Source organism: Nycticebus coucang, chromosome 6, assembly GCF_027406575.1.
Source record: "Nycticebus coucang isolate mNycCou1 chromosome 6, mNycCou1.pri, whole genome shotgun sequence".
NCBI lineage: Eukaryota > Metazoa > Chordata > Mammalia > Primates > Lorisidae > Nycticebus > Nycticebus coucang.
In genome coordinates this window covers 13,496,663-13,522,592 of record NC_069785.1, presented here as the reverse complement: position 1 = coordinate 13,522,592, position 25,930 = coordinate 13,496,663, and the positions used below count along the sequence as shown (strand labels likewise).

The window sequence follows — 25,930 nt, the reverse complement described above, 5'->3', positions numbered from 1 at the left end:
ATACAACCTTTCAGAGAAACACAGTTCAACCCATAATAGAGTATTTACTCTATTGAAATTTCATGTAAATACTAACATATTTTGGTTAAATATATTATATTGACCTTGGCTTTCTCTTCCTCTAGTCTATTGTACCTGTTTCCCCCCTTTTCTCTCATCTCATTTTTGGTTAATTATTTTTTTTTCCTTAGAATAAGGAAAAGCTTCCCCCATCATTCTTATTTCTTTCCTGTGTTAGCTATTATGTTGTATTATATTTTATTTTTTAACATGTATTTTTAATTTATTACAGAATAATTAAATTAGTTACTTTGGCATTTTTCAGGCAGCAGACATGCAACAATTTTAAAACTTTTTCTCTGTTTGGATAGAATTTTACTTTTTTCTTGATTTTTTTTTTTAAATGATGTACCATCATTTTGGAACACTTTTCTTGAGATATAATTCGCATGCCATTGAATTTACTCACTTAAATTTACAATCCAGTGGGTTTTAATATATCCACAGAGTTGTACAAACATCCCCACAGTCTGCTTTTAGAACATTGTTGTCACCTGATTAAAAACATCTCATACTCACTGGCAGTCACTGTCCATGCCCCATCCCCAATCCCAGAGAACCAGCACTCTACTTTCTGTCTCTGAGTATTTGTACGTTCTTGACATTTGCATACTAATGGAATCATATGTGGTCTTTTATCACTGGCTTCTTTAATTTAGAATAATCATTTGAAAGTTTATGTTGTAATCTGTATCAGCGCTTCATTCTTTTGATTGTCAAGTAATATGCTATTATGTGAACATTAACCATCTCGTTATTATGCCCCTCAGCTGATAGACATGTGGACAGTTTCCACTTTTGCCTTTACAAATAATTCTCCTCCCATAAGTTTTGTGCACATTTTTGTATCGACAAGTTTTAATTTCTCTGGAAAATAATTAAGAGTGAAATTACAAGGTCCTGTGGTAACTATATAGGCCGCATTTTAAACATTACATTTAACCTTTTGCAAAGTGACTGCACATTTTTGCAATCTGTATGAGGGTAGGACTTTTCCACATGGTCGTATACACTTGTTATTTTCTTTCTTTCTGACTGTAATCATTCTGGTGTCTGCAAAGTGGTATCTCATTATTGATTTGATTTTTAAAAATTAAGCATCTTTTCATGTGTTTATTGACAATTTGTGTAATTTATTTGGGGAAATATCTATTTATTCAAATTGATTGCCCAATACAATGTTGGCCTTTTATTATTAAATTATAAGAGTTATTTATATATTCTGGATGCCAATCCTGTACATGACGAACTTTTCATTTTTTTGTTGGCATATTTACCTCGATGTACAACAGTTTTTAATTTTGATGACATCCAATTTAGCCATTTTATTTCATTATTTTGGATTCAGTGTCATCTTTAGGGTTAGCTGTCATGTCTAAGAAATTATTCTACCATCCAAGGTCACAAGATTTTGCCTCTGTTTTATCTCTACGTTGTATGAAGTTTGGTCTTAAATATAAATGTACGATTTAAATTTTGTATATGGCATAAAAAGTACATTCATTCTTTTCAATTAACCTTTCTTTCTGCCTGGGACTTCTGACAACAATGGATAGTGTTAACAGGATTTTTTTCTTTCTTTCTTTCTTTCTTTATGTTTTTTTGTAGAGACAGAGTCTCACTGTACTGCCCTTGGGTAGAGTGCCGTGGTGTCACACGGCTCACAGCAACCTCTAACTCTTGGGCTTACGCGATTCTCTTGCCTCAGCCTCCTGAGCAGCTGGGACTACAGTGTTAACAGGATTTTTTAAGCGCTAAGAGAACAGAAGGGTAATACACTTGAAGGAGTTTCTCATCTGTCATAGGCTCAGGGAGGATATGGTTGAGACTAAGTTCAGGTAATCATTGTAATGGTTGTAAAGTTATTGCTACTATTAAATTTTCTACTCTTGCCTGTCTTAAAACAAGATAAGTTCCCTAGCAGAGAAGACATTTCACTCCAAGTCGTAGTATATGTAACTTAGCCCAAGGATCTCTAAAGCACACAAATAAACTGTGTGAGCAGGTGCCCCTCTGCCATCGTACCTGCTCTTATTATGCGGTCAGCTCCTTTCCTCTCGCCCACCCTGATAGCCCTGGGTAGAATTTCATGTTATTATGCAAGAGAGCAGAAAAAACCCTCTGCATTTCATTTGGATTTTATCATTACATTATTTACATGGAACAATCAAGATGAAATGGAAAAGCTCCTGTATTGAACCACTCACAGAATTTAAAGTCATCACTTCATTAACAAGTGACATTTCAGTCTGTGGTCTCTGATGCCCAGGCCGGGTGATGGAGCAGGGCCGGTGCTGGTCCATGGCCTGTTGGAAACTGGGCAGCACAGCAGGAGTGGAGTGGCAGGTGAGTGTTTGCAGCGGCCCCTGTCACTCACATCACTGCCTGCAGTGACATCAGGTCTCAGATTCTCATAGGAACAGGAACTCTGCTGTAAAGTGCACGTGCACAAGATCTGGGGTGCATGCTGCTTGGGAGAATCTAACGTCCCCACCCTCACCCTCGTCCGAGGAAAATTGTCTTCCACGAAACCAGTCACTGGTGCTGAAAAGGGTGGGACCACTGATGTAAGTGAGAAACTGAATGTAACTGGTTTTAACACATGGTTGACTTAATTGCTAAAAAACGATAGACAGACATCTAACCATGTTATCTCTTAAAGGATCTATTAGCAATCTTATGTAATGAATTCAGGATCTGACCTAGATCACATTTAGATGGAAAATATTAGATTATATATTATACGTAAGAACCAAGTGCTCTTATTTACGTAGCTGTCAATACAATTTGCCTTATATACTGAGATGTAGTCTCCAAATCACAAAGATCTCCTAAAAGTACGTTGACAAGATTATTGCCATAGCCTTTAATTATATAAATTACTTGAAGACTGGTCTTTTTACATCCATAAAGAAGTTCAATAAGGATATGAGACTATTTTCAATGGAGGTGATATACCATACCATTTAGAAACATAGGCTCTGGGTTCAAACATATATGCATTTGAAATCATAGTTATAGTTCTTAAAGGCACTATGACTCTTAATGACTTCCTTAAACTTTAAGTTTAATAATATAATAATACATAGTAGTGCCATTTTAATGTCATTTAAAATATTTTAGACATGTATGCACCTCATGTATATGCACACTTGGTGGAAATAAAAATTTAGGCCAAAAAGCTCCAACTTAAAAAATAGATATCTGTGTTTTTATGTAAATCAAAATCTCTATATTTCAACTTATTTTTACCTGATTTTTCAATCCTTTCCATTTTTTATCCAGAACATCAACTAATATTTTGGTCAGGACAAGGTGACAAGTCGTTAATGTCAGTACACGTGGGTGTTGGCGTTTCCCATGTACCTGCCCATCACCCCAGCTGATTCTCACGTGACCTCAGATCTCTCCGTTGTCATCTGCTCAGACATTCTATCCTGAGCAGATTCCTGCCTTTGGGTTCAGTGATAAAATGATAACTCACCGCAGTCAGACCTTTCATATGTGTCAGTTCTCCCCTTCCCTTCCTCCTCCCCTCCCCGCTTCCTTCCTCATCACGTGCTCCTGGCTATATTGATTCATTTCTTCTTTATCGCTGCCATAATTGCAAAAAGAACATTTGTGAGGCAAAGGGTCTTCCAAGAATACGGATGGGCGGTGAAGAGAAGATCTCCTCAATTCCTGAAACCCATGAAAGCCTTTGCTATGATTTTTTCTTTATATTCACGTGCTATCCATGTATACACACTTGTCATTGTCCTCTTTTTTTGTCATCATATTCTAGCATGGAAACAAAAATAAAAACAAAAAACCAAAAAAGCAACACCAAGCTCAGTGTGGATAGGGTTCATTAAAAAAGTCTTTTTCAAGACCTAGGCCTTCAAAAGCATGTGAGGTACACATTAATTCTGCCTTATTTCTTTTGCATTTTCTTTTTGCTGTCTGCCTGCTAAATAGGAGATGTCACATTTCTAAACAAGAGATGAGGGCAAAGAATGAGCCATGAAATATACAGAAAGTGATTAAAAGACTGTAGAAAAACAAGCAAAAAATAACCTCATGGAGTAAAGTAGTAAAGTATGATGCTCCCTCAAGCATGGCACAGACAAAAATAACACAATGAATAAATGTCGCCAGACCATTAATGGCTCTTATAAATCAGTTCTTTAAAAGTGGCTTCAAAGGACACAGAGAAATGAGCCCCTGAGAACCTATGGACCTGTGCCATGTGGGACTGCCGTGGAGTGTGGTGAGCACACACTGCCCTCCACCTCTCCTTCATCACCTTAGTGGTGTCTGCCTGTTGGAAATGGGAAGAAACATTTGAATAAAGACCATTATTATTCACTGGGACATTTTGATTATTTACTCAATATTTTAGTAATTTTAAACATTTTTTGTATGTGTGAAATATAACTTTCATAATGAAAAGTGCATAGGGTTTGGCGTGGTGGCTCATGGCTGTAATCTTAGCATTCTGAGAGGCCAAAGTGAAGGATTACTTGATCTCAGGAGTTCAAGAACAGCCTGAGCAAGAGCAAGACCCCGTATCTAAAAAAACAGTGGGGCCTGTGGCAGGCCCTTGTCGTCCCAGCTACTTGGGAGGCTGAGGCAAGAGAATTACATGAACCCGAGAGTTTGAGATTGCTGTGTGCTATGACGCCACGGCACTCTACCAAGGGTAACAAAGTGAGACTGTGTCTCAAAAAAATAAAATGAAATAAAAGGAAGAAAAGTGCATAAAACACACACTTGCAATATGACGTGCTTATGAAATGAATGCTGTGTAGACTACTTCTCAGGTAGGAAATTAAACATGCCAGTACCCCCAGACCCTGCTTCCTGTGGAGACCACATCCCATCCATTCCCTGCCAAATAAAACTTTATGTTAATCACTTGACTTGCTTTTATTTGTGGTTACATCACCTTTTGCATTTTCCGTTGGTTTTGAATGTCATACATACCTAAATGGAGTAGAATGTATCATTGGCGTCTCTCTTCTTTTGTCAGTGTTACACTTGGGACTAACACTTTGCTACCTGGAGCAGCAGCCACTCATTTTCATTGTTTTATAGTATTTCCTTGTTAATTGTAATTGACATTTTCATTTTACTCTGGGTAGAAAACGTGGTTGTTTATGGTTAAGGGTTATTAAAAACAGTGCTGGGGAAAACACCTTCCTTCCTTACATCTCCTAGGCCCATATACAACACCACAGGTCTGTTAGGGAGTCTCTGTTTTCATAACTGGCAAAAGCTCTCAGGGAAAAATTCTCTTGGCGAAGTAAGCTTACCTTTGTGGGATCTTACACTGGTACCCCTCATTGTGTTATCTTTGTACAGGGTTTTAAAAGCCTTTCATTAGTATTTCATTCTGTTTAAAAGAGATTCCAAGTTATCTACCCCAACATTAACAAAATAAAAATTCTATCAAGTGTTATATTTAGTTTTAGTTTTATACATACTTGTAATTATAGCGCACATCTCATTTTATAGTTCACTTTAAATACAAATATAGGTATGTATATTACTTTTCTATGATTATGAAATTAACTGAATTTCAAACAGTGCACAGTATACATCCAATATCTCCACTTTTCCATGAATTAGAGGTCTGGGCACATCTTCGCTAAATATTCTGCCAATGGCGGGGATAAAGGTGTTGGTCTGATTGAGCCTTCATTTGGAGGCTTTAATAGGGAAGAACTCACAGGTTGTTGGTAAAATTCATTTCCTCACTGCTGTAGAATCCTGACACTTCTTCCTCAAACTCAACAACGAATGAGAGAGAGTCTCTGCTGCTTGGAGTCTCATGCTTCAAGGATTGGTTGGACATTTTTCTAAAAGACTCACCCAATATGCCATTCTCTCAGAATAGCTTATTTTTTATTAACTCAAAAATCAAATAATTGAGTGTCTTGTATCTACAAAATCACTTCATCATTGCCACTTAATAATATTGGTTAGAAGCAAGTTATAGCTTTACCCACACTACACTTCATGGGTGAAGATTACACAAGATTATACCAGGGAATAGGAATGACAGGGATGTCTTAGAATTGAGATGACTATGCACAGTAACACATACTTTCTCATTATTTTTAACTCTCACGTATTTTTCTGAATGGTATTGTATTCCATCTGATCAAGATACCGTAATTCACTTGCATGCTAGATTGTCAGTATGTTTTCAGATTGTATTTTTCTATTTTTACAACTTTAACAACTCTAGTATTGTCTGAAAAATAATGTGGACCTCATTTGTCTCACCCAAAAGTCAGCAGTTTTTGGAAACTGTAAAACATGTGGGGTGAGTGGATTATTAAAAATTGATCTGGTTCTATTTCCAAAACCCTAGAGATAAATAGTATATACTATATTTATCTCCTTTAAAAAAAATGTTTGTGTCAGTAGCCTTGGCAATTGGCAACTGAAAAATAATCATTATCCAAAAAATCGTTATATTGTATAATAATAAACAACAGTGGGAAAACTCAAATTTAGACAATAGAGTGTTATCAAAAATTTAACATGACATATTACTGTCTGCAAACTAGCCATATCCATTACATCCTTCAAGGTTTGTATTCTCACAGATTTTTTTTTTTTTTTGAGACAGAGTCTCCCTATGTTGATCTCAGTAGAGTGCTGCACCATCACAGCTCACAGCAACCTCCAAATCTTGGGCTCAAGCAATTCTCTAGCCTTACCAAGTAGCTGGAACTATAGTAGCCCACCACAATGCCTGGCTATTTTTTTGTTGTTGTTGTAATTGTCATTGTTGGTTGGCAGGCTTGGGTCGGGTTCCAACCTGCCAGCTTAGGTGTATGTGGCCGGCTCCCTAACCGCTGAGCTATAGGCGCCAAGCCTCTCACAGATCTTAATACCAGTATCTTGTTTATTTCAGTATTTCTCCACCCGTGATCTAAACAGGACAGACAATTTCAAAAATAGATTATTCAATGTCAAATTCATTATCATTTCTCCTGATATCCAGACCTTTTTCCCCTTATATTTCAAATTCTTGTTAATACCCTATTTCCCCAAAAATAAGACAGTGTCTTATTTTAAGGTGTGCTCCCAAAGATGTGCTAGGTCTTATTTTCAGGGGACGTCTTATCTTTCCTGTAAGTAGGTCTTATTTTCGGGGAAATGGGTTATTGCCCCATCCACACTTTTACCTTTTCCAAAACTGAGAAAGTTGCCCAACATTTGGGCTTACCCCACACACTTAACCAATGATCAAGTCTGAAACCTATTTTTATATTACATTCTATAGTCAGGGAATATCTATATTTGACTCAATAGCTAATTATTTATAAAATTTTCTTTGGTTAACTTGATAATAATTAATAAAATTTCCTAACTAACTTACTATCAAGACTTACTTTAGGGATTGAATGGCTAGGGCTAACCCTGCTCACTGATAGATGAAAAGTGTATATTAACTATGTTTACCCACTTTGATCATCACAAAATATTTGTTTTTAACTATTTTGTTATAGCTTAGAGTAATACCTGTCAACAAGCTGTCTATTAATAGAGAACTTTTATGGTTATGACTTACTGTTAACACGGGTAATTTAGTATGAATAGAATCTAAGTCAGGGTTAAACATTTTTTTGTGATTTTATACAAAATATGTACATACACTTGAAAAAATCTATCTGAAGTATCTATAGTCATACAAACTTGAATATACATGACGTTTCTTTCTAGTCCTTTTGGCATATTTGTATTTAGTACTTTTACATGTATATTTGAAAAATCATACTGTAGCCAGTCGAGATTCGTTTGTTTATGAATAGAAGAGATTTGTCTTTTTTTGTCCATTTTAATAACGTTGAAAGAATTTATTCAATATATTTAAAAATTGTTCCCACATCTTCTATTCTCAAACTCTCAGTTTTAACAAATTTCCTAGGTCATGGTCTCAACACTGTCTGCTGCTTGAGAGAGATTGATTTCAGTGATATGAAAGCTTCCATATGGTATTAGTTTGTCAAAATATTTCTGTAGGAGTACTGCCGGAACTTTCCACCCGCACACATATTTAGTATTTAAACCTTCAGCAAAATTCATTTTTCTCCTTCTATGTATCTGTCTTTATTTTCCTGTTTTTTGTTTTTCAGCTTTGCTGAATCTCAGCTACTCAATTAGATTATCTGTTGCAAATAGTTAAGGTGTTTTAATGCCCGCAGTAATATCAAGAAAAAGTCTAACCTCCATCTTTGTGATGAATTATCCTTGTTTCTAAATGCCTGCATCCTGTCATTCATCTCTGAGCTCATGATCATCCTTTCTGAGTGTGCTTCCCTAAGTGCTATGACAACGGCACACTAGGGCCAGTATAACCACAGGAACTACGGTTACAAGCAATGTTACATACCTTACGGACACTGAGCTACAAGGGATTGTGTGACATCTCAACATCTCAGAGATTGACCTTTCAGAATTTCAAGGAAAATGGGGGTGAAGTACTCAATCATTTACTGTATTGGAAACACTCACGATAACATTGACATTCGTATTGTAACTTTTATTTACAACCTTTATCATGCCCTTTCAAGTTGTCATAAATCAAGGTGAATTCTGGAGAGGGAGCGGCCATATTCATGGAAATTGGAACAAAACAGGGTCTTCTACTACACTGAGATAGGAGGATGGTGACTTCATTGCATTTCACATCTGTGACAGTGTTCCATGTGTAGACCTAACCTCTCCCCTGTGTCCCCAGAAACTGGATTATCCTGCTGTGAGAAGCAGTAGAACCTGAGACATGAATCCCAAGTTCGGGTCTTAGATGCCTAATGACGTCTTTAGACCTGCACTGACATTCATATTCCTTATCAGTGACGTGGAACATAAGCTCTTTTTACCCTGGTGCTTCATGCTTCCCATAAGGCCTGGACATGTTGGGACAGACTTCTGCAGGTGGGACATTAATGTGGAGCAACAGCGTGACAGCACAGCAAGTGAGATCATCTTTATCTGCCAGAACACTTACCTCTGCTTATTTACGTAGAAGCCACCATTTTACACAGAATATTGCCTCTTTCTGTCTTTTCTCCAGTCCTCTCTCCTCTTCCACACAGTGCATTTAATTCAGTTTTTTTTTTGTTGTTGTTGTTGTTGTTGTTGGGGATGCATTGAGGTTACAATAAGCCAGGTTACACTGATTGCAATTGTTAGGCAAAGTCCCTCTTGCAATCATGTCTTGCCCCCATAAAGTGTGACACACACCAAGGCCCCACCCCCCTCCCTCCTTCCCTCTTTCTGCTTTCCCTCCCCCCATAACCTTAATTGTCATTAATTGTCCTCATATCAAAATTAAGTACATAGGATTCATGCTTCTCCATTCTTGTGATGCTTTACTAAGAATAATGTCTTCCACTTCCATCCAGGTTAATACAAAGGATGTAAAGTCTCCATTTTTTTTAATGGCTGAATAGTATTCCATGGTATACATATACCACGGCTTGTTAATCCATTCCTGGGTTGGTGGGCATTTAGGCTGTTACCACATGTTGGCGATTGTAAATTGAGCTGCAATAAACAGTCTAGTACAAGTGTCCTTATGATAAAAGGATTTTTTTCCTTCTGGTTAGATGCCCAGTAATGGGATTGCAGGATCAAATGGGAGGTCTAGGTTGAGTGCTTTGAGGTTTCTCCATACTTCCTTCCAGAAAGGTTGTACTCATTTAATTCAGTTTTATCAAGCAAGGGGTCTGACTAGCCCTTGTTTCATAGCACTTTTAAAAGCTGCATCTTGGGAAACTCACCTTTTAGTACAAAGTGGATTATCGAGTTATTTGTCAAGACAGATAACCATCTACTCCCCAGATTCATTATACTTACCCTTAGAGCAGTGGTGCTCAATGTCTCTAATGCCATGGCCCTTTCATACAGTTCCTGCGGGTCGAGACCCATAGGTTGAGAACTGCTGTCTTAGAGGCACCACTGGCCTAATTAAAGTTTTAAATATACATCACTTTTCTGTATACATCACTCCCTCCTTTCCAAATATTTCCTGCTTACTTTTGAGCATTCATAAAGAGAGCTCACAATCAGTGGAAATTAATTTCAGAGAACCATTTGACACCTGTGCCAGCTGACTCAGCCCTAACTGCTGTGGTTCCTTGACTGCGGGGAATCTTCACACAGCCTCGTAGTCCTGGGCTGCTCTCGGTGGCCTTTTCTCCTCAAGCTATTTTCTTCTGCAAGAGAGAAAACTTTCGCCTTCACTGCTTCTAGTAGTACATATTCTCAGGGTCCATGAATTCTTAAAAACAATATAGTCTTGGGCATTGTCTGTGGCTCAAAGGAGTAGGGCACCAACCCCATATGCCAGAGATGGTGGGTTCAAACCCAGCTCCAGACAAAAACTGCAGCAAAAAAAGTATATAGTCTCTGGTAGGGAGACTTTCTAGTAGGCAAAGGTAAGTGACAACCCAACCAGTACCGATGAGAGAATCCTGAGACCTTTTTATATACAAAATACAAAAAACACTTTTCTTTCTATGAAGTGGGATTTAAATACTTAAAACAATTGGCATTCTGTATTAAAGCATTCAGGTGACTTTAATCATGTCTCGACATACCAAAGAAAAATGAAGGACTTGTTGCTAAATGTAATGTTTTAGTTGTCTTCTTAATATTTTTAAGTCTTTACCATAATAATCAGTCAGCATATTTTATAAGCAATTCAATTATGAAGAGAGACCAAGAAAATAAATGAGCAGTTGACTAGATGAATTTAAAGAGTCATTGTAAGAATTAACAATCTTTTTTGTGAAAGTGCTATGTAATCAGAAAAACACAGTATAAATAATATTTGCCACTACCAATCTATCACTTTAGGAAAAGCATGGGCTTGCAAAATAGATTTATCTCTTTAGTAAACCTATCTTTTTGTGTACCTTATGTATAATCTTGGAGGAGTTTCTTACATTTGACTTTATCTTATATAATGAGAATAAAAATTACTATTTACAGTTGAGTGAGGATTAAATAAGATTTGATATAATATGTATGTGATAGTACAAGCCCATTTTAGCTTTCTAATATTGCCACGATCCCACCCACACGGCAGGGTTCTTTAAGACCCGTGGAGCTAGCTGCAATCAACTGAAGAAATGTAAAGGTAGAAACCACAAGAGACAACCAGACAAGATACACAGAATAGAATTTTCAAAGTTGGGAGCATAGGGGACCACCACCTGTTTGTGGGGTTCCAGTGAGTGGCCCGGAGTGTTTGTTCCACTCAGATTTTATTGAATTCTGTTTGCTTGTTAGCCCAGAGGGTAGCTGAGGAAGGGAGCAAAGATGCCAGCAGTTTCTCTGACCAAGTGTATCAGCTTCTATTATTTCTATAATCATTAACTTTAAGAGTCTGAGCAGTCTTGAGAAATCTGGAACCTGAGCCTGTGTAGGGGCAGCCTCCTGTGGTCACACACACAGTTACCTAGGAGGGTGTTAATCCCCACTAGTTCACTGTGAAGTAAAACTCCACTGGCATTAATCTCCTCTGAAGGATCAGTGGGAACAAGGAAGTTCCCGCTCCTCTCCACCACAGTGGGTCTTCCTCTCTGATAAGGGATATAAGACCTCCTACCCTTATTTTAGGGCTCGAGCTGTTCCCTTGATTTCTGCCCTGGCCAAATACAAATCTCCACAATGGGCAGGAGACAGCCTAGTTAATGTTTCCTGCTAGGCCTTGCACACAGCTTCCTCTGTGGCCATGATTCCTTCAGTGTTCAGAGATACAGCAGGTGTGTTTGCAAGCTGTATCCCCCACAGACCAGGCTTCTAGGAAAAGCAGGAAACTTGCTCAGATAAAAAATTAAGCAGCTGGTTTAAAAGTAAACTAGCTGACTTTTCTTTATTCTGCCTTCCTCAGCTTATTTCTTTATTTTTCCCTTTTTATGGGGGTGTTTTCCCTTGCTAAGAATGGGATCTTTAGTCCCAATTCTGCCTGCATCATATAAGCTAATAATATTAATATGTATTTTTTTTTTTTTAGAGACATTTTATCACCCTCGCTAGAGTGCTGTGGTGTCACAGCTCACAACAACCTCCAATTCCTGAGCTTAGGCAATTCTCTTGCCTCAGCCTCCTGAGTAGATGGGACGACAGATGCCCTCCACAATGCCTGGCTATTTCTTGTTGCAGTTTGGCTGGGGCTGCATTCGAACTCACCACCCTCAGTATAGGGGGCTGGTGCGCTACTCACTGAGTCACAGGTGCCACCCTAAATAAACATTTTTAAAGACATTTAAAAAAATCTCTGTATATAGACATCACCTCAGTTTTATAAAGCCTGGAGTTATTGAAACTTTTGTACATCTGAAAGTTAAGAGGGAACATGGCAAGTTTTCTACTCTGAGAATTGGTTTATTATAAGTTATCACAATCTCAATCTTAGTTTCCTCATCTAGAAAATAAACAGACCATTACTTCCTTTATGTTTACCTATGTTCCATGAAGGGTACATTTTCTTTTTTTTTTTTTTTTTTATAATTTTATTTTTTTTTATTGTTGGGGATTCATTGAGGGTACAATAAGCCAGGTTACTCTGACTGCAATTGTTAGGTAAAGTCCCCCTTGCAATCAGAAGGGTACATTTTCAATCATTTACATTGTTTACATAATTGGCCACTTATCTGTAGTCAATTTATATAAATAATACTAATGTATTCACATTTAAATGCATGTATGTTATACACCCTTAGAGACCAAAAATTCCAGGTTGCTATATTAAGAACTCACACAGCTATTTGAACTTATACATGTAAATATCAAAAGGTATTCTAAGTACAAACTTTCTCAGTCTACCATCTGTTTTAATTGTGTATACACTTTTTCTTTATAGATTTTCAACCTAAGTTTATTAGGTTCCAGAAAAGTACTTGGTAAATGTTGAAGGCGCCAATTACATCTTTCTCAAAAAGTAATGAAAGAATGAATGGCTGAATTTCAAGAATTTATTATGTTAAATGTGATTAGTAATTTTACTAGTGACTATTACAATCAAGGACCAAAAGATAATTGATATACATAATACATGTCATATTTTGAGGCTTGCACTTAACAGGTTCAATTATAATATCCTCAGTATGTGTTTTAATGGAGAATGGAACATCGTAGTGTCTCTCTGGAAAAACAATTGGCACACAAACTAAAATATTTGAAATAAAACTATGAAGTGCATTTCACTGCCTAAGGTATATTGTAAAATATCCTCCCCAATACTGTAACCATTTCGGCATCTTCTGAAATAACCCATTAGCATCAATAGGTATTACTGTTGGTCCTTAAGGATTCGCCTGGGCAAAAGGGCCACTGAGTGAAAGGACAGAGTTCTGCTGAACGATGGTGAGGCAGCTCCAGAGGAGCCCCATAGCTTTCCTTTAACTCAACATATAAATAGCTACCATATTGGTTTCTGCAGAGAGTACATTATGCTCTCAGTTGGTTGTAAAATCCAAATTTGCTTTTATATTCCATCCTGGTTGCCCAGTAAATACTGATTCTCTTGAGTGGATCTTATGTAATAGCCATGAGCTGAATGATGGATGCAATGCTGGAAAATCATTTTCTAGTTTGTGTGCGATAGACTCTGCTTTATTTATAAATGTGTCACCTTGTGTCTGAAAGGAATTTACTTCAAAGAACATATAATTTAGAAATGGGTAAATATAGAAAGAGCTGCAACTGTATCACTCTTTGCTGAGTGACAGCCCCACTCAAAGATTTAATAAAAACCTATCTGTGTTGCTTATGTTTAATAATTTAGAGAAACAAAAGACAGATTATGACTGAAACAGTTTTACTTAACTAGATAAATATAAGGATGTTGTGTTTGATGATATTTATTACTTTTTAAATTATTAATTCCAGAAAACATGGCAACTAGTCTTTAGTTCACCTTATTATTTTCAAGTAGTTATGTGTCCATTTAACACATATGTCAAGGATTAGTTAATATTTGTAGAAAGTGAAAACTATGCCTCTTTACATGAACCTTTATCTCCAATCTTTTACAAATTTTGAAATCTTCTTGTTATCCTAATAACTTCAGAAAGCTCATTAAAATAATTTATATGCTGGTTTTCATTACTCAGAGGTCTCCAATAGAAATTAAACGTAGAGTTGAGCGATCCATATTTTACTCTTCACTTACTTTCTAAATCATTGTATCCTGAAGGATGTGTATATATCGCCGTATGATAAAAAGCAAATCAGGTTATGAAATAGAAAATGACGATACGTGTTTCTAAAACATGGGTGAGCTCTAATTAACTACAGATGAGGTGCAATTTTATATGTTCTTCCTTTTAAACTAGTATTTGGAAAATAATGAAAAGCCCCTATTCCCTTCTGGAAAAATTAGTCACCTTTTAATTATTATTGAAATGTTGCAAGAACAGTAAGAGTTTCTTCATACTTTTTCCTCAAATTCCCAAATAGTCAAATTTACCATATTTGCTCCCCCCCACCTCCTTTTTTTTTTAGAGACAGAGTCTCACTATGTTGCCCTTGAGGAGCACTGTGGTGTCACAGGTCACAGCAACTTCCAGCTCTTGGGCTTAGGTGATTCTCTTGCCTCAGCCTCCTGAGTAGCTGGGACAACAGGCACCCGCCAAAATGCCTGGCTATTTTTTGTTGCAGTTTGGCCAGGGCTGGGTTTGAACCCACCACCCTCAGTATAATGGGGCTGGTACCCTACCCACTGAGCCACAGGTGCTGCCCAGATTCCCCTTTTTTTATCTTCTTTTCTCTCTCTCTCACATACATGCAGTATATATTTAATTAGATATAATTACATGTTTAAATTATATGTGATTTATTATGTACTATATTTTATATTATAATAGATATATAAATCAAACTCTTGATATGGGATTACCTTTATTGCAAGATTTTTATTTTGAATTCATTTTATTTGATGAATATGCTATTTTTATATCTTTTATGTTTTCTTTCCTCTGTGTTTTCTTGTGTTAGTAATTTGATAATTTGTATTTTATGATGAATGTGGGCATTTCCTCTAAGTTGTTGAGTTAATTGGCATACTGGGATTTTTACTGATGTCTCATTTTTATTCTCATTGGTAATTTTTTCTTTTTTTTTTTTTTTAATTATCTTGCTGGGATAGGTCAATGTTATCAACCTTTTCTAAAACCCAACTTTTGATTTTGCGTATTTTTTTCTATTATTTGATTTCTGCTCTTATGTCCATAAGTTCTTTTTTCTGTTTTGTTTGGGTTTAATTTGCTTTTTATTTTTTGCTAGCTTTTTATATATTATATTTTCATAACTGATTTCAAAGCATATTTTATTTCAGTCTGATTCACCATAAAAACATAGACACACCACTTTTTATGACATGAGATGTTGCACTTTGTTTTATTTTCATTCATCTGAAAACATTAGCTTTTTTTCTTGTGATTTCTTTTTTTTAATGCATATGATTTTTAACTTCCAAACAGCCTCGTGTTTCTTAGATATTTTGCTTTCATTTGTTTATAATGAAATGTAGTGTGGTCAGAGAATATGTTTAGTATGATTTAAATTAAAAGCTTTCGAGAATTAAGGTCGGTTATACAGACTATCTTAGTAAAATTCTGTGAGCACAGAAATTATATGTATTCTGTATTTCTTTTTTTTTTTTTTTTGTGGTTTTTTTGGCCAGGGCTGGATTTGAACCCGCCACCTCCGGCATATGGGACCAGTGCCCTACTCCTTGAGCCACAGGCACCGCCCTATTCTGTATTTCATAAAGTTGTGTTACATAACTATAAGTTGAACTGGGTTGGTTAAAAGTGTTGTGGTTCTGGGCAAATCTTTTCTAGCTGTTGCTCTCATTTTTTGTCAGTTTATTCTATCAGTTAATGAAAGGGAAGAGTTTGCATCTACAATTATAATTGTGGATTTAAAAAAAAACCCTCCCTTTTGTTCCGCCATGTGCTTGCTGTATTTCCAAGTTGTTGTTAAATGCATGGACACTGGATGTTTTCATAGTGAATTCATTTTTCTCTATACAATGCCTCTGTTTATGTCTGGTATATCCTTTGCCTTCCTCTAATTTATAGGCAAGCCCAATTTTTTTTATGCTCAGTGTTTTCATTACTTATTTTTTTTATGCCTTTAACAATTTCAGTTGTCCATGTCTTTTATTTCCAAAGTTTTTCTTTTGCAGTTTTTGGCCAGTTTGAACCCGCCACCTCTGGCATGTGGGGCCAGCGCCCTACTCCTTTGAGCCATAGGAACTGCCCAAATGATTTTTTTTTTTAAATGATTTATATAGGACCTGGCCATTTTAGGCAAACTAACAATTTTTTGCCTTTAATTTTACATTCCATTTATGTTTAAGGTTTTTGATATAGGATTAAAGCTACCATCTTGGTATTGATTTTATATTTTCCCAAAAGGTCCATCATCTCTATTCTTTTTATATGGGTAAACTTCTTTCATTATGCCTTACCTAAGATAATTTTTTTTAGACTTTGTTTACCTGTGAATATTTTTAAGCTCATTTTAAAGGATAGTTTTGTTAGTTATAAAATTCTTTGTGACAGATTATTTTCTTTTTTTATTTATGTATTTTAAATATGTTGTTCAATTTTTTGGCCTTAATTGTGAATTCAGAAGCAGTTTGTGTGGCTATTTTTTATATAAGTATTATCTTTTTAATGGTTTTTCTCTTTATATTTAGCAGTCGACATCTGGATGTAATTGCTTTTGTGTTTATTGCTCTATTGATATTTTTAGATCATTAATGTCAACAAATTTCTAATATTTTCAGCTGTTATCACCTCTAATATTTATTTTAACCCATTATCCCTTTCCTTTTAGGAATCCAATCATGATTATTTAAGTACTTTCCCTGGAATTTCCGACTTCCTATTCTGTTCTTTTAGGTTTTTTTATTTGTCTGAGTTTAGACTTTTTTCTGTTAATTTGTCTTCAAGTTCACTGTCACTTTTTTTCTGCAGTGTACCCTCTTCTGTTATGTACATTTAATGATTTCTTTATATTTCAGAGCATTCGTATTTTAAAAATTGTTTCCACATCTCTGCTACTCCAGCTACTCAGGAGGCTGAAGCAGGAGTATCCCTTAAGTTCAAGGGTTCATGACCTAAGAAATGTAATGAGACCCTCGTCTCTAATTTACTAGTCAGGCCTGGTGGCTTGAGCCTGTAGTTGTAGGTACTCAGGAGTCTGAGGTGGGAGGATCACAGGATTTCAAGGCTGTAGTGAGCTATGACTGCAGCACTGCACTCCAGCCTGGGGAGCAGAGCAAGGGTCATCTTGTGTGTGTGCACGTATTGTATACACTTACCTGCGGATATACCACCTTCACCGTTCTCCATCCATTTTTAAAGATTTGTTGCCTCCATCTGATTTTATTTTCCTATAGCCTAAAGTGAACATCCTTTACATTTCCTTTAGCACAAGTCTAGCAGTAATAAAACCTTTGTTTCCTTTAAAAAGTTTTTACCTTATTTTCATCTTCTATGAAATGTCACTCCACCTAGGATGAGGCGTCTCCCTTCCGTCTTGCATTATCTCCAGACCTTTGCATCCTCTTCCACCTCCTTCTATTTACAAAGGGAAGTCAGCAAGGAGGCAGCAGCCCCTTCCCTGTTGTTCATTTACTGTATTGACCTCTGCCCTATTCCCGTGACTGCTTCTAAGGCAGCTTTTCCCTAGTTACCAGCAGTTTGATTATGGTGTCTTGGTGTGATTTCCTTATGTTGAGTTTGGTTTGTGTTATAGACTAGTATTCTTTATATAACATTTGGAAAATTGTCTTTATTTTTCAAATACATTTCTTCCTCACTGCCGTCCGTGCACACTGCAATTGTATGTGTGTGCGCACTGAGTGTACCTGTGTGTGCGCACTGAGTGTACCTGTGTGTGTGCACGCTGAGTGTACCTGTGTGTGTGCATGCTGAGTGTACATGCACGCGTGCTGAGTGTACCTGTTTGTGTGCGTGCTGAGGGCACGTGTGCTTGTCTGGGTTTAACTTCTGAATATTTTTCCACAGGTCACTCCCTGGATTTTTGTTCCCTTCCCTTTCATCCCTTTTCTCCATGTTTGGAGGTGGTTGGTTCCTATGACCCTGTCTCCACCTCCATAGAATCCTGGGGTTCTGGCTTCATGAACTCTCTCCTCTCTGATACTCTGCCCCACTAATTCAGGCCACCTGAGTCCATTCTCCAGCCTCCATCGCTTCAGTTTCACAGGACGATTCACACTGGGCCTTGTTCCCCTCCCTCTGCTGTGGTTGGAAAGAGTTTCCAGGAATGAACACAGGGTTCACTGTCCTAAGGATTACATGTCTGGGTTCGATTGGTTCCAATACCTAATAACTGTGTTTTACATACTTCACTTTTGCCATTGTTTGTCGTGGAAAAGCTTGTTCAATACTCATCATGAACAGAAGATTTTATCTATATTCACTGAAAAAGATAATTCTTAATTACAACCACATTTAATATAGTATAACATAGGCATATATGATTCACTGTTACAAAAATTATGCTCTATATAGAAAACTAGGCACAATGTTTCTGGTAAAATTCCACATCTCACATTTATATTCAAATAAAATTTGAGTGATTTTCACAGTGATTTACCCTCCTGGTGTTTAAGATTTCATGCAATGCATGAGAACTTTAGTCACATATGTAGTGTTTCTATTTTTTGAAGATGGATTTCAATAGCATATACTCAAGATCCAATTGCAAAATGAAATTATCAAAGTGTTTTCAAAATTAAATTTGGGTGAATATGCATTAAGATTTTGAGGGAAAGAAAACAGAATGTGGTATCTTGTTGAAATACTTGAGTATTTTGATGATGCTTTCCATAAATTATCTTCAAAATCCACATTTATAACGAGTACAATATTCTAACATAGGGAACTTGATGCTCTCGTGGGCAAGTTTTCAGCCTTATTATTTTTGAGCATAAGTTACTACCTTTCCAGTTAGAATGTGAAAGTTAAACTATGTCGAGTTAGTTTGTAAAGATGAAAAAATTAATCAATACTTAATTGCCTTGAAGGTTTATTGCTCAAGGTTAACTCAACAGCAAATACTGTCCTTTACTGTTTCTGTATAGGCTACTGGATTGAAGTACTTGTAAATCTTTAAATATGCCTCTTGTAGTATGAACTTCATTATAAAAAGAATGCCATTCAGGCTTTAGGGGACCACTGAAACCACTAGTCTAAGTTGGATGTCACCTTTTTCATATACCCATGGAGTTCCCTGGAATGTTTCAAAAATGGCACTTAAAGAATTATTATATTGTTTTTACTCTTTTGTTTTTACAATTTCATCTTAAATCCTATGAAGCCATGAATGATATATTATTCATCCCTAGTACCGATTAGTAAAGAGTGAATATAAATACTCATTTTCTATGTAAACAAAAATATTTCCATATTCAAAATTACATTGAAATCTTATTCTTCTAGGAATAGCAACATTGATTAAATGATTGGATGCTAACATTATGTTTTGTGTCTTCTCTTACAGGCTCTTAAATCTGATTTACAATGGAAAAATTTCTTTTTTATTTGCTTTTCATTGGCATAGCAGTGAAAGCTCAGATCTGTCCAAAGCGTTGTGTCTGTCAAATTTTGTCTCCTAATCTTGCAACCCTTTGTGCCAAGAAAGGGCTTTTATTTGTTCCACCAAACATTGACAGAAGAACTGTGGAACTGCGGCTGGCAGACAATTTTGTTACAAATATTAAAAGGAAAGATTTTGCCAACATGACCAGCTTGGTGGACCTGACTCTATCCAGGAATACAATAAGTTTCATTACACCTCATGCATTTGCTGACCTACGGAATTTGAGGGCTTTGCATTTGAATAGCAACAGGTTGACTAAAATTACGAATGATATGTTCAGTGGTCTTTCTAATCTCCATCATTTGATATTGAACAACAATCAGCTGACTTTAATTTCTTCTACAGCATTTGATGATGTATTTGCCCTTGAGGAGCTGGATCTGTCCTATAATAATCTAGAAACCATTCCTTGGGACGCCGTGGAGAAGATGGTTAGCCTGCACACCCTGAGTCTGGACCACAATATGATCGACAACATTCCTAAGGGGACTTTCTCCCACTTGCACAAGATGACTCGGTTAGATGTGACTTCCAACAAATTGCAAAAGCTACCACCTGACCCTCTCTTTCAGCGAGCTCAGGTACTAGCCACCTCAGGAATCATAAGCCCATCTACTTTTGCATTAAGTTTCGGTGGAAACCCTTTGCATTGCAATTGTGAATTGTTGTGGTTGAGGCGACTGTCCAGAGAAGATGACCTAGAGACCTGTGCTTCTCCTGCACTTTTAACTGGCCGCTATTTTTGGTCAATTCCTGAGGAAGAGTTCTTGTGTGAGCCCCCTCTCATTACTCGTCACACACACGAAATGAGAGTCTTGGAGGGTCAGAGGGCAACACTGAGGTGCAAAGCCAGGGGAGACCCTGAACCTGCAATTCACTGGATTTCTCCTGAAGGGAAGCTGATTTCCAATGCAACAAGATCTCTGGTCTATGATAATGGAACCCTGGACATTCTCATAACAACTGTTAAGGATACAGGTGCTTTTACCTGCATTGCTTCCAATCCGGCAGGGGAAGCAACCCAGACCGTGGATCTGCATATAATTAAGCTCCCCCACTTACTAAACAGTACGAACCATATCCACGAGCCTGATCCTGGTTCTTCAGATATCTCAACTTCTACCAAGTCAGGGTCGAACACTAGCAGCAGTAACGGTGATACGAAAATGAGCCAGGATAAAATTGTGGTGGCAGAGGCAACATCCTCAACAGCACTGCTTAAATTCAATTTTCAAAGAAATATCCCTGGGATACGTATGTTTCAAATCCAGTACAATGGTACTTACGATGACACCCTTGTTTACAGGTAAGAAAAAAAGCAACTTTGTGTACTTGCCAGGCATCTTCATGTAGAGCTTGTTACTGGACCACCCATATTTTTTTAATTGACAATGCTTCTGTGTTGTAATTATAGTACTCCATTTTTTTAAGGTGGATAATGTAAGGTTTTTAAGAGGTGGTGAATGTGTGTGGGGAAATACTTTGGTGTTTTCAGAGCAGTCAAATTTGTAGTTAATATTATGTTTACTTACGTTTTGTTCCCCTCATCTGAGAGATGTGACTATCAGAGAACAAGACTGACTTGTTTTAAAAATTCAAAAACATACCAGAACTTACACAGCCACGTGAGTGTTCTTTCCTTCAAGGAAGTCACGGTGGGAAGCTATTCCATATCCTATGATGCTGCCATTGCTCAAAGCAGTTTTGGAATTATCTTAGAACCTTCATCATACTATTTTGAATATCCTCATTGGTGGCAAATCTTCGTCTTTTGAGGGTGAATTTGAATTTTGGAAACAAGCAAAAGCCATTTGGAGTCAAGTCTTGTGAATAAGGTGGGTGATCAAGATGGGTATTGCCATTTGTGGTTAAAAATAGGATGTAACTATAAAATAACGAGACTGATTTTTCTGAGTGATTGAGGGGTGTGTGTGTGTGTGTGTGTGTGTGTGTGTGTGTGTTTTGTCTCTGGTTCTTAAGACAGTTCCAAGAAAAAGTTTACAAATATTTTGAGCAGTGAAAGTGTCACGGGAGTTAAGTATGTCATCTCCTTTCCAGGCAAGAATAATTATGTACAATTTGCATCTGCTAAAGAATTTCTGGTATGTTTTTCTAAAGTTCAGCCTCCTTGATTTATAGTCACATCTTGTCCAATTTTCAGTTGGAAATACACATTTTTACTCCTTTATATAATTTCAAAATACACATTTTTACTCCTTCATATAATTTCATTTGTGATAGATTATTATTACCCCTAGGAAATGAGGCAAAATCATGGTTTTGATTTTTTTTTTTTTGTCTTTAAGCTTTTTGGAAATCAGATCAAATCAGTTCATATATATTCGCAGGTGAATTCTTGACTATAATTTGATTCCACTTATGTAAATGAGAGTAATTAAAAAAAAAAATAAGCATGGGCTAGTAGGAAAAAACAAAACTTTCCTAGCTAGCCATACGACCAATCCTAGGTAAGGTTCAGAGGTTTAATTTTCTCATTGTTACCAGGAAGAGATTAGACTAAGTGGTTTCTAATAATCCTCTTATCGTTACATATATGGAGACATAGCCTGTAATACATGTATATTAGTGTGAAGAGGTTTCCTTTCATCCTAGCAGGCTCTTAGTGTAACCCCAGAGGTATTAAACCCTCACCTTTCGGGAGCCCCTGGACTGGATTATCTATATAGCACATCAGCTCTGTGAAATCAGTCAGGTTTTATTTTCCAGATATGAAGATTTCAAGGCTGCCACGATAGTAAATTCTTTGTGACCTTGTGGAAATTAATTGAATCCACAACCTTCACTTTTGTCATACTTAAAATAGTGACAATGCCTGTCTCATAAGGTCACTGTAAACATTAAATTTTAACGTATTTAAAGTTCTTAGGAATACCTGGAATTTATCACGCACTTGCCGAATGGTGGTGATTTCAGTCCTGATTGTAAACTCTGAACTGAACGTCTCCTGGTAAATCTAGAACATCTTGTTTAGGTTCTATAACAGATGAGTATTGCTAAATTTTGAAATATGTACAATTCACTTTCAGGGATGAAAATGTGGTTTTGAGTCTTGTTTTTTCCCCAAAATTAATTTTCATTTAGGTCATGTTTAGTTGCAACTGAAAACAAAAGTTAGTGGAGAACAGCCATCCACAGTACACGCAACACTTTTAGAATATAATGATTCAGACTTTGTAACCTTTAGAAGATGTGCTCTGATGAACATTTGCATTAATACACAATGGGACAAGGGATTTGTACTCTGGTCAACAACCGTTCAAATATCCAAGATCATACGACTCATATAGTTTTATCATCTTCATTTATATATGAAAGTATACTTGGGGACCAAGTGTTGAAGGCATTAGAAAGGGATGAGATATGTAAATAAAACATTTTAATCTTATTAATTCAAGGTAGATTTAGTGGATACTATTTCACACCAGCTTAATGCTGATTTGGGGAATAAATGCTCTAAAACGCGTTTCCATTCTGATCTCCAAGATGATCATCAGCGTCTTCCACTCCTTCAAATTGGCTTTTAATCATCGAGGGGCCACAAGTGCTAAGTGGATTTGTTTAGGAGTCAGATATTGTCACAGTCACACTTTTCAAAAGCAATTTGTCAAAAACAATTTTTTAGCAGTGGCTTTTACTTGGAGTCCTGCTTTGCCAGGCCGTGTAATTAGTAAGCTTGTCAAGGCACGCTGCAGGTACCATTAATATAATGCAGACTCCAACGATGGCATTTAGCCATTTTAACAGGGTAGATATAAGATTAGATCATTTCCCATATTTCCTATCTGTTATGAATGTGCTTGTCTTAACAAATACTAAAATGGGGTTGAGCTGGAGGCGTGATGACTTGGTGTGTCCATGTTTGACTGTAAATATTAATGCAAATCCCATTGTCCTTCAGGATGATTCCTCCTACGAGCAAAACCTTTCTGGTCAATAATCTGGCTGCTGGAACTATGTATGACTTGTGTGTCTTGGCCATATATGACGATGGCATCACTTCCCTCACGGCCACCAGAGTTGTTGGCTGCATCCAGTTTACGACAGAACAGGATTATGTGCGGTGCCATTTCATGCAGTCACAGTTTTTGGGAGGCACCATGATTATTATCATTGGTGGAATCATTGTAGCTTCTGTGCTGGTTTTCATCATCATTCTAATGATTCGGTATAAGGTTTGCAACAATAATGGGCAACACAAGGTCACCAAGGTCAGCAACGTTTATTCTCAAACTAACGGGGCTCAAATACAAGGCTGCAGCGTCACACTGACCCAGTCTGTGTCCAAACAAGCCGTGGGCCCTGACGAAAGCGCCCAGGGTAAAGCAGCCAGTGACAGCGCCATCCAATCCTCAGAAACTTGTTTGAGTCAGGACTCCTCCTCCACTACCTCTGCTTTGCCGCCTTCTTGGACTTCAAGCACTTCTGTGTCCCAAAAGCAGAAGAGAAAGACGAGCACAAAGCCAAGCACCGAACCACAGAGTGAAGCGGTCACAAGTGTCGAGTCCCAAAACACTAACAGGAACAACTCAACTGCACTGCAGCTAGCTAGCCGACCTCCTGACTTCACCCCCGAGGGGCCCACACCCCAAAGAGCACACACACAGCCAAGTAAGTTTCTCACTTTGCCTGCTGAGGGAGCCAGAGCAAGACACAGGTACTCCCTCGATGGAGAATTAAAAGAATACTATTGTTATATTAACTCACTGAACACATGTGGACTGTTTTCTAAAAGAAGCATGTCTATGAATGGGATGTTAATTCAGTCTGACAGCTGGGATGGTCATAGTGGAAAAGCAACTCTTTCACATTCTGAGTGGATATTGGAAAGCTCTGTGTAATTTATTATTTCTCTGAAATGAAAAATCATTCTGAGAACTCATATAGGGAATTGGAATTTGCAATTCCAGCCTTGTCTCTCTGATATATGGCTAGTAGAGCCCAGATTGTGTATAAACCTTCCAGGATATACATTTCAGCACATGCACATACATATTGGAAGGTGACATAAATAAAGTGGTTAAGGGGGAAGAAAAGCATGGCAGAGCAGCAGTGCCTTTCCCTTGTTCTAGAACCAACTTCTGGGTTCTGCAACAGCAGATCACAAAATGAAAGGGGAAATAAATTCTTACACAAAAAATGATATTTCTCCAACTTTACAAAGAACCACCTATGGGTAATTGGTATTTTTTAATGAGTAGACTGAACATTTTCTTCCAATGGCAATGATGTTGCCCGTGTTTTTAGGAAAATGTTGTAGAGGGTAACCTCATGTTGTTGTTATTCAAAATAAAGTAGTCCATTAGTATGCCCAGACAATAATAAAATAAGCATCCTTGTAAACAACATCCTCGGTCCAGGTGCCTTAATAGTTCTAAGATATTTCTCTTCTGTGATACAGTTTTTTTCAGTGGAAAGAAAAAAATTGTATTCATTTTGCATTTAGCAAATGTTCCAATCAGTTTTAAGTCACAGACTGCAATCCCATATGCATCTACTTGGGCATATGAAAGTGTTTGCATTCATTTAATGCACATTTACTGAATGAATGGATTTTATATTACTCTTAATGCAAGTTAAAGAAGGAAACAAAAATACAAGATTTCCCTTATATCAAAGGGGGTATTTATTTTTATCATCAAGTAAAAGTAAAAAAAAATTCTAATGGCGTTCTCATTATGTTTATAAGTCATACAAGCTCATTGCTTATTAACCAGCTACTGTTTTTTTTTTTATTATTTTTTGGCACTATACTTCTGCGTTTGAATTTTTTTTCTTAAAGTAAATGCACTTATTATTCTAACCAAAATCTGTGATAAATTTAGTTAAAAATCAGGCATCTCAGAGAGAATGTATTATTTTGAAAAAGGATTTTAAAATTAGAAAACTATTGTTTCTTGCTGATATGGCATTCTTGGTAATTCACTGAAATCGAGGTTTATAGATAACTGTTTTCTGTCTCCTTGCTGAAAACTTAATTATATGCTGGCTTGGTTTTTTAATGAAGATCCATTGATGGGGCTAATGTGAAGGGTGTTTGTTTTGTTTGGAGAACTTAGACCTGTTACCTTACACAAAAGAACATGAAATTCAGCCATACTAAGATGGGTACTTTACTATCTTGTGTAAATTATTCCCTGGGACTAAGTTAAACACACAGTAAAAGTATATTAACTCTTTCATATCACTTGAAATACCACTT

The 25,930-nt window shown here is 36.9% G+C and overlaps 1 protein-coding gene across 2 annotated transcripts in view; it reads left to right on the top strand.

Moving 5' to 3' along the window:
• Positions 1–25,930, top strand: part of LRFN5 (leucine rich repeat and fibronectin type III domain containing 5) — a 229,198-nt gene that overhangs the window by 192,465 nt on the left and 10,803 nt on the right. For both annotated transcript variants that reach the window (XM_053595823.1, XM_053595822.1), the window contains 2 exons: positions 19,612–21,016; positions 23,630–24,339. In XM_053595823.1, coding sequence (XP_053451798.1) covers positions 19,632–21,016; positions 23,630–24,339 — 2,095 coding nt within the window. In that variant the 5' untranslated portion in view covers positions 19,612–19,631. The remainder of the gene's footprint in view (positions 1–19,611; positions 21,017–23,629; positions 24,340–25,930) is intronic.